Raw genomic sequence first — 16,894 nt, forward strand, 5'->3', positions numbered from 1 at the left:
ATCTTATAATTGAGTAAGCACTAATTATTAAAAATAATTGAATTATTTTTTCAATTTCAGATATTAAAAAATTAATACATCAAGAGTTATAACGTTTTTTCCTGTGGAATTTATTGATTTTTTTTTTCTTTCTAAATTCACATTATACACATTAATTTTCAACACTTGTGTTCATTTCTTACTAAATTTCAAACAACTTTCCACCAAATTTCAACCTTGTTCCAACATAATGAATAATGTGATTTTGAATAAACACTTTTTTAGTACATGATACCTTTACCTTAAAACACGGATTAGAAAATAAATGAATAACTTAGTAGCCAATTTCAACATCAATACAGCAGATAAGCTAATGTTTAAGGTAGGAGTTCACCCTCTATTGTTTAGATTCCCCTTTCTCAACTCTCAAACTCAAGGGACCCAAATCCGACAAAAATGTTTTCTTACAAATAATCTTTTATTCTCAAATATAATCTCTCAAAAAATTATATAACTAATATTTATAGCTACCTTGATATCTAGATTCTCTTAATTTATAAAAAAAATATGAGTGGTTAAGTCTCATATAGACAGTAAAAAAAATATTAGATTTATAAAAAAGGTGACTCATTCACCTAAGGTTCCGTTTGGCCCTACTTTTTTTATACTTTTTTTCTTTTTCTCAAAAGTAGTAAACAAGTAAAAAATTGTGTTTGGCCAAACTTCTCCTTATTTTCTACTTCTGTACTTTATTTCTATGATTCTTTTAAGGAGAAATATGATCAAATACAATTCTCTACTTTTCTATTTCTTTCAAGGAGAAGTAGAAAAGTAGAAAATAAGTAGGTCCAAACGGGGCCTAATTTCTTAAGATTTTTTATGAAGATGTGACATCTTCCTCTTGTGATCTTGGAACATTTGACCCGATTTTTCTCTTACCCAACGCATTTACCGGCTTGTTTTAATATATTGATTATTATTTTTTTAAGGGTCATGCTAAACAGTGCCCCCGGGGCACTAGTTAAGCATACTAAAAAAAGAAAGAAAGAATAAAATTAATGATGAGAGATAATAATTTTTTACATCTTTAAGGTATTGAATTCACAATTTCCACGATAAAATTTCCACTTTGATATCCTTAACCAGTGCCCCGGGGGCATTGTTTAGCATTTTTTTTTTTAATAATACTCTCTAATTATATTATTTGCATCCTCATGATTCAATATCTTCAACTTTATATTTTTACGATAAAAGTGAAGAATATTTTAGTAAAGGAGAATGTTAACTTGTGCCCTTAAGACACATGTTAAGAAAACAAAAATAGAAATTATTAAATACTAATTTGTGTATTTTAACTTTTGAAACATTAAATTTCTTGTATCATTAAATGTTGAATTTCTCTTTTAATATATCTTAACATAACGAGACACTTTAGTAAAATAATTTTCTCTCTTAGTTCGGTTTCCTAGACAATGGCAGGCACATGTCCATTTTTTTTGTTAATAATGTTGTCTTTTCTTTTTCACACATCCCTTGGTTATTGACTATTGCTACCCAATATAGTACTACCTTTAGTTTTTTCCTCCTAACCTTGACCCTTTAGGTGATTCACACTGACATTGTGGATCAAAATCATATGGCTTAAATTTTATATCTATCTTTTAAAAAATTACTGTATTTATCATTTTTTTAAAAATTTGGAGAAGGGGAATTTAAAATTGAAGTAATTGACTAATCATTAATTGGTTCAGTGGTGATTGGCGTTGAACTTGGTAGGAATGACTGCGGTTCAATCCCCCGCAACTGCGATCGGGAGAAGGATGAAACTACTTGATGTCATAACTAACCCCTGAATCAGATTCAACTGGTGGTGAAAGCCAAAAAAATAAAATAAAATTGAAGTAATTGGATTTTTTTAATACAAGATTTGAGTCATTAGATTTGCCCCTTCTGTACAAAGTACAGGCAAAACATTATAGTATGTGATTTGCAGGTCACATGTAGTAGACAAGTAAAGCAAATTGGAGTCTCTTGCCTTCATAATGCCTAATTTTTGTCAAAGCCTCAATGCCTTATTGTGTGCTTCCACTTTACCTAAAGTAATCAAAACTTGTAAGATCTTAACCTCTAAGAAACCCCTTTCCATGTAAATTTTACTATATACCTAATGGCGAATAGATTCTGTCTCATGAAAATTTTCTCCATTCGAATTTAGACCATTCATATTTTTTTGTTTGGAGGTTATTCAATGATAAAAAAATTGAAAAGTCGAGATCACAATTGGAGCCCCTCCAGTGGAGTTGACACCAAAGACTGAGACTATTGCAGCAACGTGATAGGAATGACACACGGTTAAAAATTGAAAATTCGAATCAAATATTATAAAAAAAATAAATAAATAAGTCGAACCAAACATATGCTAGATGTTAATTACTTAGTCTGATTTTGTTTTTCCTTAATCAAATACTACCAAATACAAATCATATTCAAAGTAAAAAAAGTACAAAATCATTCTTCTTGCTAGGGTCTTTTCTATTGCATTAGTCAGCAAAAATCTCTCAACACAGCCAATGCACAAGACCCCATTCTTTTAGCCAAAGATTAACCAGAATTTGCACTAACAGACGTGAACTCCGGATATGACACTGACACTAATACGTAGATACTGATAATTTAAGAAAATAAAATGATCGAATGTAACGAAATGTGTCAGTATCTTGTCCGTGTCAGACAATGATACGTGTCGCCTTCAATCTAAAGCGTTCAGTGTTACATAAATAGTGATACAAAGATTCAACTAACCAGATAAAGGGGACCATAGTTTCGAACAGGATGCGAACTATTTTGTTCATCTAGAGTCATATAAGGTATCTCATTCTCTTCTATCTTTGTAGGTTTAAACAAACTTGTCATTAGAGGTCCAGAAAATGGACGCTTCGGCTGTTTTCCATGATCATAACCTTTGTAGGAGTTATGAACTGGACCAGAAACATGACCATGTTTTTTCTCAGAAACTTTTGATTTAGGATTGTTGTTGGACTTAGATGTTTCTTGAACCTTGTTTTTCTTATCAAATTTCAACCATGAAGTCAATAAACTTTTCCATGATTTCTTTCTTTTGGTCTCTTTCTCTGATCCTGGTTTTTTAGATCCTTCTTCAGGGTACACTGATGAATTCTTTAGCTTTGATTCATGTCCATGTTCCTTTGCTTCCTCCAAAAACTAGTGAAAGACAAAACAAAAAAATATATAGTGAGAACTATGTCCATGTTTCGCGCGTGTTTAGATAAGCGGTGAGTTTGACAGAATCACAATGTGCCAAAGTGGATTCCGTCAAAAACTACATTTTATAGCTTCAACAAAATCACAGTGATTTCGCCAAAGTCAGTGGCAATCCAAACTCGCACGAAACTTTCACATTGTAGAATCACACAAAACTAAATACTTATACAAATTACAAACCCTGTAATTCTGACAAACTCACCGTAAATCAAAACATGCATTAACTACGATAAAAACCAACAATTGAAAAAAATTAGTACCATGGAAAAGTCTTGATGCAGATCAAATCCATAATCATCAAAATGGCTTGGTTGTGCTGAAGATTTGTTCATGATTATCAACAAAAACCATAAACTTGAGAAGAATAAAATTTCCAAGCTATGAAGACCTCAAGAGAAACTCTTGTTTGGTATGATATGGTACTTCAACTACACAAAAGAATAATGTCTGATTGTAAAAAACAGCATTAAAATGAGAAATAATAGCTTCTAAACTTTTACAGCAAATTAATACACATGAGATTTGGAATTTACTATGTTGAATGTACAAAAGGGAAACTTCAACAACTCTTCAAAAGATATCAATATCACATGGTGAGATATGGAAATGACAGGAACTATAAAAGGTATTGCAATTTTGAACTTTTCATTCACTTTTTTCTTATGAAAGAAGAAATTGCCTGAATATATGAAGGTGCATTAATACAGTGATGATTTGTCTTATATAACACAGTAGATCAAAATTAAAGATTCTCTGTATCAGATCAAATTACTTGAGTAATATATATTGCCAATAAAAATACTAACAAAATTGAATCATTCGGGAGAACCCGAATTCAATTTATGAGATGAATAATTTATTGGCCAGATTTTACTTATTTTGTAGCCGAACTTCAGATTATCTGCTCCTTACTTAAGAACCAGAGGGTTAACACAGAAAAAATACTAACAAAATGGTAAAAAAAATCCATGAAAATATTGTAAAAATATAAAATCAAATAAGATCAAAACAAAAAAAAATGGCAGATGAAATTCATTTGAGGAGAGTCTAGTCTCATAATAGGTTTAGAGATTCATAAAAGTTTGTAATCACCAATATCTGCGGATAAAATAAACGAGTATTTCTTGTACACGCAACCAGACAGGGTTAAAGTATTTGTACATGTACCCTACTGACTTTTAACAAAAATAACTGTACTGTTTCATTTGTACGTTACCCGTGAGGGCTGGCACATGTAAATTTTTTATCAAACGAGTAGGATAGCCGGCGGAGACTAGTGCCCGTGAATATCCATCGAGATCTCTAGACGTTTAGGGAACTAAGTTAGCCGGCAGAGACTAGTGCCCGTAAATATCCGTCGACATCTCTAGACTTTTAGGGAACTAAGTTATTTGCCAAGTAATTGGAAGAACAAAAGGTGAAGGTGAGTTGAGTCCTGAGACTCACAAGACTAAAGAAATTACTTACATATTACTCACTAACAACGTCTTCCTATCGGCAACAGAAGTTAAACTATAGCTTCTTACGAACTAGACCAACATCGAGCAACTTTTTTTTTTAGTGTATCAAGAACCTTAATTGTAGAATAAATTTTGATCATATCCTATACAAAATATCAGCAAAAACTATTCTAAATGAATGAAGTTACCTCTCAAAGAAGAACTGAAAGTTATTGAATTAATTGGAGTTAGATTATGAAAGTAACGTTTAGCAACAGAAGTGGAGAAACATTATTAATCATTATGGTGTTACAATTTCTTCCCTAATTTGGGACCGTATTTAATCAATCCGTTTTACTTTACCTTTGCTTTCTGACGCAGTTGGAAGCTCGAAGTAATAGCAAGCGCTAATCCTATAATAAAATACAGGTATCGTCACAAAAAATTCTGAAATCCACTAGATTTCTGAAATTCACCCGAATAATTTGGAATTCACCAAACTTAGAAAAATCTCTATAATTTTATTGAATGAAAATGTTGCCTAAAAGATAGTTTAAAAAAATAACACATTTAGCTAAAATAAAAATATAACAAATCTACCTAAAAATAGTAAAAGAAAATAACACATTTAGCTAAAATAAAAATATAACAAATCTAGCTAAAATCAAATCTGCACTATTTTCGTTTATGCACCACTTCATCTTCAATTTCTTTCTTTTTATGACAAAAAAAATTCCTTTTTTTTAGCCAAAAAAAGTCTTTTTTTTTTTGTTTTGATAATTATGAAGGAAAAAACAGTCTTTAGCCAAATAAATTTTTTATTCATTCATGCTCTTTTAAAAAATAATAATCCATCTCATTTAAAAAATAAAAAATTACGGCACTTCTTCTCTTCGTCTTCACATTTTCTTCTCTTCGTCCCATTTTAATGCTATCGTTTAACATTCATCATTTTCCTTCCTTCGTCTCCATCATGAGTTTTGCTTCTAGTAATCCAAAAAATGAACAAGTAAGCCACTCAGAGGGGGCGCCCGACGTGGCCATTTCGAGTATAATCCACCGGAAGAAACTTCAAACAAGTAAGCTAAAACTCCAAATAGGCAAGAAACATCGATTGTGGGTTACTTGTCTATTAATAGGTAAGGTGGCAAAAAAAAATCTCTCTTTGATAATGATCCTACTTGTCCTTGTCTCCGTCAAAGGGATCCGTCAAATTCATAATTGCTTTGAAGTTTCATCCGGACAAACAAGCTTACCTCCTTTCTGAGAAAAGTGAAGCTGCAAAGGAGGCAAAGAAGGATGAACTAGAAACAAATTTCATGGCAATCCAGAAGGCATAGTCTCCTAAATATTCGCAAGCACGAACCTTTGTTCTAGTTGCAAGACACAGCCTTTACTAATAACAGAGACTAAATACATCATATTTTAATCAAATTAAGATTTTAAATCACAGTCGCAATCTTTGATATTATAAAGAATCAGTCAAATACGATTGCTACGACCACACTCACGGTTGCCCACATTTTTGAAAAAACTCTTAATATATATATAATATATCCATTCTAGAGTGTATACTATAATGGAGTCCATAGTCAAACAGTGTTTTAACCAACCAAGACTAGAAGAAGACAAGCCTCAAAAACATTATAAGAGGAACATCATGACATGACAAGTATATCAATACCAAGAAACTGGCAACATAGACACAAAGGAGTAAAATCATATCTTTAACACAGCCTCCATGTCCAATATTTCCTATACAAATCCTGTTAGACATGACAACCTAAGCAGAACATAAAGAACTAGTACCATGAAAACCCTTTACGGATTCTTATACCCGTAAGAGATTCACAGCTGAAGCAGAGGTAATGCCATAACAACTCCAAAGATGGAGAAGAGCAAAAACATCAACCATGTTGGAAATGGTTGTTTTTTGTTTCTCCTCACAGCATTCAATCCTTCTACCTTTTTCATGTCTTCTCCGGCTGAGTCTAAATTCGTTTCTGAAACAGACCTTGAACTTTTATCCTGATGAGACTCTGATGAGGCATGCTGTTCTGAAGCAGCTTGCTCTTGCTGCAGGTTGTAATTATCAACGTACTCGGGGAACATTTTCCTGAATGTTGCACTGTATGGAAACAACAGCATTTAATTGTGGAAGACAAATCACAGAGATATTACTCAATGCTCGATTCCATCATGAATGGCTAGTGCAATATAATGGTTATACTTACTTTTTGCAATTGAAAGCAAGTGAAGATTTTGCTAGACGCTGCTTCTCGGCAGTAGTGGTGGTTACACTGCCAGTGGTTGGACTGGTGTCCATCTGTAAAAGAGAAGTCAGCCATATATATCAAAAGCTCTAAAAATAACATAACACAGCATCTGTCATGAAGTATTATCGATTGCGTAACATTTGCCATTTAAAAAAAAAATGTATTTAATGGACTCTATCAACAACTGCACTACCGTTATCAACACCTACAACTAGGGAGTCCACCAAGTTCTAAGGATGTATGCTTTTGTTTAGCTATAATATAATATGTAGAACAAAGACAAGACTAATATGGCTACTCGATCTTTAACTCCCCTTCCATCCTCACCAACCCACCCAAAAAATCGCCAAATGAGGCAATTTGCAAGAGCGATAATAACTTCTGAGCACACAATTACCATACCAGAGGGTAGAAACTAGAGTTCAATTAGAAATTTAAGAAATATGAAGAAACCATAACATACCATGAATGAAAGAAGCCCGGTAAGTATGCTGCATTCATAAATTGGAAACATCAGTACAAAACTATAAAGTAATCATCAGCACCTACTATTAATCTCAGATACATATCGCGTGAGCAAAAGAATACAAACAAATTTCAAAAGTCAGAATAAATAAAAACACAAAAGGGAGTAAACCACGGAAAAGAACTTCAAAATGTGAGCATTCTGACCTTGATACAGACCACATTGGATTCCAAGATTCAGGATGAACTGCAAAAACAGAAAACCCCGTAGAAAAATTAAACTGTAGCAATATGGGTAACTATGATAAAAATTAGTTTGTCTTCGGATAGTTTAAAGAACTTACAATCACTCATTGATAAACAGATCTTTTTCTGTGTCATGAACCTTCCATTAGGTGTTGTCATGCTACATCATAGAAAGTATGAACTTGGTTATAACAGACCAAATGAATGAAAATTAGAATGATCAAGCATACAGCAGCAAGAAGTCACCTGATTCCAGGAGGTTTATATGGATATTCTGGAGGAAACTTAATTTTTCCATAGTAATATCCACCTAAAAAGCAACCAAAAAACATAAATACAATATAAATTGAGATAGCAATAAATTGGGTGTTGGGACATGCAAAATTAAAGCACGTTATGGCTGAAGCCTAAAAACAAAATGGCATCTGGAATATTCAGCGTTAAACCTGCAAAAGGTGTTCCCTCGCTTCCTTCCAATACATAATCTGAGACATAAACACATAATAAGATCAGCAACAAGTATCAATCACTCCTTGACCAATAAATTAGAATTAAGTTGCTGACAAGACAATACAATATTTTCCTTTCTTACTGACAATATAGAAGCATTAAGGAAAGAGCGCTTAGGAGCAAAAGCAAGGTTGCTGCGTTGTGACCACTGACCAGTTAGCAGTGTTGTCGAATATCTGCCATCGCAGATATCGGTGGCGGAATTTCAACAGGGCGCCGTAGAGAAGTGGTGGTGTGGCGGATTTTGCATGGCGGCCACCACAAGGGTTACAGTCATGGTGGCGTTGCGGAAAAAGAGAAAATAAAGCGGAAAAGGTATTTTTTTCTCACAAAAAACACGGGCTAGGACGTGTAACCCGACCCAACCCAAGCTCAAAATGGGTTTAAATTCTAATAAACCCTAAAAATAGATATTTTACCAGTTTACTCTCTTCTTTCTACGCACTTCGCTTCTTAGCTCTCTGCCCTGCTCTCTTCCTCTACGCCGTGTGCAACTACTTGCGGCCACCACCACCACCCAACTGCGACCACCCGACGACCAAGCTGCAACCAGCAAACCACCACAAAGCTCTATGTTCTCTCTGTTTTCTATTTCTTATTGATGAGTATTCTGTTTCTTCGTTTTTTTCTCATTTATTTCTTTATTTGCTTTTATTTCTTCATTTTCTGGTTTGTTTTGTTTCTTCTATATTTAATTCTTTATTTTCCCTGTTTAAATTTCTTAAGTATTTTTTTTAATTGTTTATTGACACCCAGTTTTTAAATTATTATCTTAAATCAACTGAATTTGGTTCTTAGTTCTGTTTTTCAATTGTTCTTTTATTTATTTCTGTTGTTTTTATGTGCGAATATATATAATACATAAAATAAGTTTTTGTTTGTCCGACGTGCATCAGCCATTTCCCGTTAGGCCTTCCGCTATATGTTTATGGTGGATTTTGGCTCGCCGCCATTAACCACCATCCACCATCGACAACACTTCCAGTTAGTCACGGGGTCAACAACATTCATGAATACATGTACCAAAGATTCAAGATGAACCATATATGAAATGTAACTGTGAAACAAACTTACGCCACTCAAGAATATCACTTGGTGAAGGGCGAGCCACAATATGAGAAACTGGCTCCTGCAAATACAATAATAGAATTAAGCATTGTCTACTTGAAATACTCTTTAAATACCATGATCTAGGCAATTGATACAGACCCAAAAAATCTACCTTAGTAAAATACATGTAGATTGATCAATCATAAAAAACGTATTAAGAAACTATAGACGCATTGTATTAAGAACAAAAATAAATAGTGGCTAGTTAGAAAAACAAAAGATTATGTACTTACTTTACAAAGGGCTCTATACTCCTTCTGAAGACGCTTAACGCATGCTTTCTCCGCCATTCAACTAATTCAGAGCAGTATCAAGAGGCACTACACTATACTCTGTTTCTTTATTCTCAAAAGAAATTTCCTGCTAATCATTGATTAAGAACGTACACATCAATATATTGAAAATATAATTAGGACCTCATGATAAGCAACATTACAAACAAGCACCGTAACAAAAAAAGAATGGAGTAACTAAACCATAAAAGGTGGTGCAGATACACATACATGCACAACACAACGTACATAAACACAATATAAGCTGTTATCAATTCAATATATGATCCACCGCATTTTTTAGTATTCAAGAATTAGTACAAGAGCAAACCTAGAATAAGGTGGTAATAATAAGCAATCTCTGTAAAATATTATAAATCGAAACAAACTGGTACCATAATGACGGTAAAACAGAGTTATTAGAAGTAGAGAAGTAGAGAAATAGAAGGAAAGTCGGAGAGAATTCCAGAGAGTTTGATATGAAATGTTCTTGTACATTCATTCTGATTGTATGATAGTGGAATTGTGTAGTTATAGTACAACTAGATGTAATGTAACTAACTCCTAACTGAAACGCCAGCTGTTTCTAACAGAATTCTGACACACAGAAAGGATACTGTACATTCCCAATAGGAGTAACTTCTAAGTAAAATATGAATATGGTGGAGATATACGTGCACTGCTAACATTACACGAATACACACTTGTACAATATCATCATTTAAATTTTAGGATCAACCTAGGATGTTAATAGCGGCGCTATAGCGTGCTATAGCGCTATAGCATAGCGTTTTACCACCTCTCTGCTATGCTATAAGACTGCTTTCCGCTATTTAGAGAAGCGGAAATAGCGGCCGCTATTTGCAGGAAAATAGTGTTTTGTTAGCGGTGGCGTAGCGTTTTGGTAGCGCTATTTGGCCGCTTTAGCGTTTTGGAGGGAAAAAAAATTGATGAAAATCTTTATTTTGGAAATAAATCATAAGTGAGGGGTATTTTGCACTTTTCTACACATCAAAAAGCTACCAACACATCACAACACGTGATTTACTTTTCTATTTGAGTTGTTTCTTCTTTCTTTTCTCACATCACGCTCTTCTCCCCTTCTCCTTCAACGGACTCCTTCACCAAATCACCTCTTCTCCTTCAACATCTCCTTCACCAAATCGACTCCTCTGTTTCCTTTCTCCAAATCAACTGCTCTTCTCCTCTTCTTACAAGGTTTGTTCCTTTCTCAAACCTTAATGTGGTGGAGCTTAGAAGTGAAGATGAGGCAGAAGCAGATGTGGTCTCAAGGGCTTCAAAAGATTAATGGCTTGTCATTATTTTGTCTACTTTTAGAACTTGCTTATGCTTTATTTTAATGGGATGTCATTTTGAGTACTTCTAGAATTTTAATGGTATGTCATTTTGAGTACTTCTAGAATTTTAATGGGATGTCATTTCGAGTACTTCTAGAACTTCATGGAATGTTATTAGTCTTTATTTAGAACCTATTTTGATGGTAAATGACAATATTTAGTATAATTATTAAGTAAGAAAGTCCTTTTAATTTTGTGTATTTTCCTATTTTAGTATTTATGTATGTTGTTGGAATTTATGTTTAATTTGTACATGACCGCTATACCGCTATAGCGCTACCCGCTATACCGCAATAGCATTTTTGAGGTTCGGCGCTACACGCCGCTATCCGAGATTAACAACATAGGGATCAACATTATTTAGTATGAAGAATTGATACAAGAGAATTCATGAATTATGTGGCATGAAATCAAGGGAGCTGTCCTTTAACTATCTCTAATGACTAAAAGTCAATCTATTAAAACTGGTGATCTCATTTGTAAAAGGACTCAACAAGATAATTCCCTTGTTGTTTAAGATTATAACATTTGGCAACATGACTGAGCTGGTACCAACAGTCAACTCAAATGCAAAAAAGAAGACGCCAACTTAGTCAGAACCAACATAACTGCATCTGCATGTATATCTTCTTTTTTGGTGTGATAATCGTTTGTGAATTTTGAGGAGGATTAGCTATCCAGATGACTTTATAAGACCCTCCAACCAGAAACTAGAAATACCACAGAAGACATACAACAAATGATAGGTTTGTGTATGAATTATGGAATGGAATGGAATGGAAATAGAGTTTGTATTGATGAGAATAAGCAAATACAATATGAAAACAGAATGAAGAAAACAAAGTAACAAACTAGCAGAGAGATTCTACTAGCCCCAAAGCACTAAGTGCCCCAAATCACTATGAAAGTGATCCACACAAACTAACAAAATACGTGAATGAATATTCTCTTTCTACTAAGCACTATATATATAACCAATTCCTCATGCAGCACATGCACTCCTCATGCATTCTTTGCCACCTCATCGTTCCTTTCCCTCTCCTACTATAACAAAAATTATTTTTTAAGTTCATTGAATAACTGATGCATAGGTCAGACACATCAGTTACTCAACGAATCTAAAAAGTAATTTTTTTCTTATAATAGGGACATGAGGGAGTAGATTATAAAACCTAGTTAGAACAACAATCACATCTGAACATCAATAACCAACAAAGTAACAAACCACAGCAATCCAAATCCATTCATCTCTCAATATAAACCTATCTACACCGACAAATTCTTATTGTGCAGAACCTTGCCCAGTCTATACAAACATTTCACCTAAATTATAGAATTCCCTTGAAATATACCTTTCAATGTTATACCTATAACTGAAGCAATTCCACCTAAACACCATGATCCAAACAAAAATTAGGGTAAATAAAAATTGGGGATGGAGGATGGTAAATTAATTCTAGGGTAATAAGCATTTCCCATTATTTCCCACAACGAATCTCAAAATCAACAATGACCCATAAATCAAAAATTAAAAATTTACACAAACAAATAATAAAAATCAAGCCTTGGTCAAATCCCACTATAAAAAAAATCTAAAACAAAAAATCCCAAAATCAAAAAATATAACAAATCAAGCCTTGCGATTCAACGTGAAGCTGGAATTATGAAATTCGATTTCCACGCGAAATGAAAAGAAGAAGAAAGATAGAAATTTACCTGAGATCTGATTTCCCCAATTTAATCAGGTGAAGAAAAAATTGGTGGCAAAATCGTGTAATTGCGCGTAAATTATTTGCCCCTTTCCAAAACGGCGGCGTTGAATAATGAAAGAGAGAGAGAGAGAGAGAGAGAGAGAGAGAGAGAGAGAGAGAGAGAGAGAGAGAGAGAGAGAGAGAGAGAGAGAGAGAGAGAGAGTAGAGATAGAGTGAGTCTATAACTGCGTTTTCATTTTTCGTTTTGTAGAAAAAATAGAATCGATTATAGAGAGAATCGATTTTAGATCGTCGCTGTTATACACCGCCAAACAACCCTCTTTCGCAATCAAAGTGTAACCTGACTTTTTATCTAGTTGACTATTTTAACCCTTAAGTTACTTTGTAGATATTTCGGAACACATAGGAACAGTTGTACTTTTTATTCATGTTGACGTGTTATTTTAGTCATCATGACTTTTTGGTCCATTGTTTGATTTTTTGTTGGGGGCTGACAAATATTTAATTTAAAAAGTAGTAGTACAGTATAAAAAAATTATCTTTCATTTTTATAATTCATTTTTTTGAATTTTAAATATAAGTAAAAAAAACATTTTTTAAATTTATTTGATAATTGATGAATCTGAAATTATTTTTTTTTCAAGTAGCCTAGTGGTTAGATTCGCACATTTAAATACGGAAAAATGTGGAATTTGGGGTTTGAACCCCGGCCACTTCAATAATATCTCTGATAGCTACCAATTGAGCTACAGTTATAGTACAAAAATGACTTATTTCTTATATTGTATTTAAAATTGAAAAGAGAGCAAATGATAATAAGTGCGATAATGAACCATCTTCATAAAGGCATAACTATTTATTACACTCATTTAAATTCTTTAAGGGTCTGTTTGGTGCACAGGATAAGAGACAGGATAGGATAACTGTATCATATTCTGCCGCAATCCAGTGTTTGGTGATACAGCAGGATATGATAAGTTAATCCTGAAGCTTATCCTATCCTGTCTCTCTAGTTATAATTCTTATCCTGAATTTGAGCTGGGTTACCAGCAGGATAGGATAAGAAAAAAAAAATTACTGATTTATTTTATAAAATATATTTTAAAATACATAAAATAAAATTAATAAAATATAAATAATAAAATAATTAATTTTTAAATATATATGTGATTTTCTCATAGGGGTAATTTTGTAATTTATATATTCTAAAAAATTAAAATTTTACTAAAATTACAATATTTTAAAGTAAAATGATTATTAAAAAATTGACAAATAGGGATATTAATTTAAATTTTATAAAAAATTAAATATAATTCTTTTGCAATATTTGTTTTATTATTTACGTATGAGATATATCATATATTTATTTAGCTTATCTAACATGTATATATTATTGAATTATTTATTTGATCATGATTCATATAAAAAATTAAACTTGATTATTTTCTCATGATTTTTATTTAAAATTATATAAAGTTATTTGATTACTTATTTATATTTTTTATTTATAAAATTCAAAGTATTACAAAATAATTTTAAAAAAATAACAATTGTTTTACAAGAGTAATTTTGTCAATTAAATATGTTATATATCTTATCATATTATTATGAGCAAGTATGTATTAAAAACAAAATATAATAGTTATTATGTTTGTTATCCTGTGTGCACCAAACACGGGATATGATAACTGCGTATAACTGTTATCCTGCTGTTATCCTATCCTATTCTTATCCTGTTTTATATCCTATCATGTCACTATGCTATCCTGCGCACCAAACGGGCCCTAAGTGAGTAGTCTCATTCAATTTCTAATATTATTTCATACTTTCCGATTATTTAAACAATTCAACCACATTTTTTAAATATCCATACAACTCATCAAAAACTCTCAAATGAATCTCACCGGATCTACCAAGTTTTTCCACATTTACGTATATTTTACATTAATATTATATTGAGTAAATGTAGTTTAATGTCTTTTTTTTTTTTAATTCTAATTCATTACCATTCATTGCCAGCAAAGCATAAAAGATATGAACGTTGTTTCATTTTTATAAAAAGTAGTAGTACAGTATAAAAAATTTATCTTTCATTTTTATAATTCATTTTTAAAAAAATTTAAATATAAGTAACAAAAACATTTTTTAAAATTTATTGGACAATTGATGAATCTGACAAATGATTTTTTTTGTCAAGTAATCTAGTGGTTAGATTCACACATTTTAATGCGGAGAAATGTATAATCCAGGGTTCGAACTCCGGACACTCCAATAATATCTTTGGTAGCTACCAATTGAGCTACACTTATGGGACAAAAATGGTTTATTTCTTATATTGTAAGTGATTTGGCACATGCTATTAATAATAATAGTAATGAAGTTCAAGACACTACTAGCAAGATGGATGGCGATGATCAAATGGGCCACGCCCATGATATCCAAATGCAAATAAACTGATGTGGTGTGCACACGACAGTTTCTTGTATCCTTTTATTTATTTTTTAATTTTAATGATTGTGATTTCTTGGAATTGTAGGGGTGCTCAAGGATTGAATTTTCGTAGAGCACTCAATAATTTTTGCAGGAAAAACAAAGTGGATGTGGTGGCTTTGCAAGAGACTCGGTGTAGCGGCAATGTAGCTCGTGCGGCAATCAAGAAGCTTGGGTTCAAGAATTACATTGTGTCTGAAGCTCAAGGTTTCTCAGGTGGCATTTGGTTACTTTGGAACAGGCAAGATATTGAGTTTGAGGTAATACATAATAATTTTCATTTTATCCACGTTAAAGTAAAGGAAAAAGATGTTGATTCTTGGCTACTTACGGTGGTTTATGCGAGCCCTCGCGATAATGAAAGAGATACAACTCGACATCAGTTAGTGGAACTTGCAGCTAATATTCGGGTTCCTTGGCTGATGATGGGGGACTTCAATGAGATTGCAAGTCTTGATGAGAAAAAAGGAGGAGTTCAACCCGATCTCAGAAAATGTTTAAACTTTTCCAATTGGATTAATGAGTGTAGATTGATGGAGGTTACTACTATAGGAACTAAATTTACTTGGAGAGGTCCTAAGTGGAACGGGCGTGACAGAGTTTTCAAAAAACTAGATCGTGTTCTCTGCAATGTGGAGTGGAGATTAAAATATCATAAGGGTTTTGCTAAGGTCCTTCCTAGAGTTCAGTCTGATCACCATCCAATTATGGTTCTTTCGGAGGGGGAGCCCTTTAATGGAGGTAATCGTCCTTTTAGGTTTGAGGCAGCCTGGATCACTCATGAGGATTTTCATAGACTTTTGTGTGAAAAATGGGAGAGAGGCTCTGATTTGCTCAATTCTATTTCTAGTCTTACGCCCCACTTAAGAGAATGGAATCTTGAAATTTTTGGAAATATTTTCAAAAGAAAGAAGCAGCTTTTGGCAAGAATAAATGGGATTCAAAATAGTCCAAACTATGGGTATAGTAATTTCCTTGAGAACCTTGAGAAAGAGCTTCAGGAGCATCTTGCTTTAACCCTTTACCAAGAAGAGTGTCATTGGTTTCAAAAGTCTCAGAGCAAGTGGATTACAGATGGAGATCGGAACACTAAATACTATCACACCAAAACAATCATCCGAAGGCGCAAAAATAAAATTTTGTCCCTACAGGATGATTCTGGTGTGTGGGTTAGTGACCCAGATATATTGAAAAACCTTGTGCGTAATTTTTTTATAGACTTATTTAAAGAGGATACAATTATACGTGACTCCGTTGTTTCTTGGACCACTTACCCGAATGTTGTGGATGATCATCATGACAGACTTAGTGCTAATGTCCAAATCAATGAGTGCAAAAGAGCTTTATTTGATATGGGTCTGCATAAGGCTCCTGGCGAAGATGGTTACCCTGCTATCTTTTTTCAAAAGTGTTGGGATACAATAGCAGTTTCCCTGTTTAACTTTGTCAACCAAGTTTGGCTAAACCCTTCTCTTATTTCATTTATTAATAATACCCTTCTTGTGATGATTCCAAAAATTGATAAACCATAATTTGTTTCTCAGTTTAGACCTATTTCCTTATGTAATGTTATTTACAAAATAATTTCTAAAGTGATTGTTAATAGGATTAAACCGTTGCTTGATAGTATTATTTCTCCATATCAGTCTAGTTTTATCCCAGGTCGAAGCATTCACCACAACATTATTGTAGCTCAAGAAATGGTGCACGCCATGTCCAAAATGAAAGGACAAAAGGGTTTTATGTCTATAAAAA

At 33.0% G+C, this 16,894-nt stretch overlaps 3 protein-coding genes across 4 annotated transcripts; 1 reads left to right on the top strand and 2 right to left on the bottom strand.

The window, feature by feature from the left end:
- Positions 1–2,405: 2,405 nt before the first annotated feature.
- Positions 2,406–3,993, bottom strand: LOC123885062. Its single transcript, XM_045934285.1, has 3 exons — positions 3,795–3,993; positions 3,522–3,689; positions 2,406–3,201 (listed from the first exon to the last, which is right to left on the bottom strand). Exons 2-3 carry the CDS (start codon positions 3,591–3,593, stop codon positions 2,773–2,775), a joined length of 501 nt encoding a protein of 166 aa, XP_045790241.1. The 5' UTR covers positions 3,594–3,689; positions 3,795–3,993; the 3' UTR covers positions 2,406–2,772.
- A 2,229-nt stretch (positions 3,994–6,222) lies between these two features.
- LOC123884639 (ubiquitin-conjugating enzyme E2 34-like) lies at positions 6,223–12,814 on the bottom strand. Of its 2 annotated transcripts, none has more exons than XM_045933780.1 (10): positions 12,654–12,814; positions 9,541–9,667; positions 9,272–9,326; positions 8,134–8,172; positions 7,934–7,997; positions 7,786–7,847; positions 7,649–7,688; positions 7,440–7,467; positions 6,935–7,026; positions 6,223–6,828 (listed from the first exon to the last, which is right to left on the bottom strand). In XM_045933780.1, exons 2-10 carry the CDS (start codon positions 9,595–9,597, stop codon positions 6,549–6,551), a joined length of 717 nt encoding a protein of 238 aa, XP_045789736.1. In that variant the 5' UTR covers positions 9,598–9,667; positions 12,654–12,814; the 3' UTR covers positions 6,223–6,548. The 2 variants fall into 2 exon arrangements, with proteins under 2 accessions (XP_045789736.1, XP_045789737.1); XM_045933781.1 differs by having other exon boundaries at positions 9,541–9,670.
- Positions 12,815–15,159: 2,345 nt separating this feature from the next.
- On the top strand, positions 15,160–16,671 carry LOC123886696. The gene has a single exon (XM_045935988.1). It carries the CDS (start codon positions 15,160–15,162, stop codon positions 16,669–16,671), a length of 1,512 nt encoding a protein of 503 aa, XP_045791944.1.
- Positions 16,672–16,894: the final 223 nt, after the last annotated feature.

Source organism: Trifolium pratense, linkage group LG5 (genome assembly GCF_020283565.1).
Source record: "Trifolium pratense cultivar HEN17-A07 linkage group LG5, ARS_RC_1.1, whole genome shotgun sequence".
Taxonomy (NCBI): Eukaryota; Viridiplantae; Streptophyta; class Magnoliopsida; order Fabales; family Fabaceae; genus Trifolium; species Trifolium pratense.

Coding starts and splice junctions, on each gene's coding strand:
- LOC123884639 (XM_045933780.1), bottom strand. CDS start 9,597: ATGGCGGAGAAAGCATGCGTTAAGCGTCTTCAGAAGGAGTATAGAGCC. Junction 8,173..9,271: donor AAGTGATATTCTTGAGTGGC/GTAAGTTTGTTT, acceptor TTTATGTCTCAG/ATTATGTATTGGAAGGAAGC. Junction 7,027..7,439: donor CCGGGCTTCTTTCATTCATG/GTATGTTATGGT, acceptor TCTCTTTTACAG/ATGGACACCAGTCCAACCAC.
- LOC123885062 (XM_045934285.1), bottom strand. CDS start 3,593: ATGAACAAATCTTCAGCACAACCAAGCCATTTTGATGATTATGGATTT. Junction 3,202..3,521: donor TGCATCAAGACTTTTCCATG/GTACTAATTTTT, acceptor GTCTTTCACTAG/TTTTTGGAGGAAGCAAAGGA.
- LOC123886696 (XM_045935988.1), top strand. CDS start 15,160: ATGATTGTGATTTCTTGGAATTGTAGGGGTGCTCAAGGATTGAATTTT.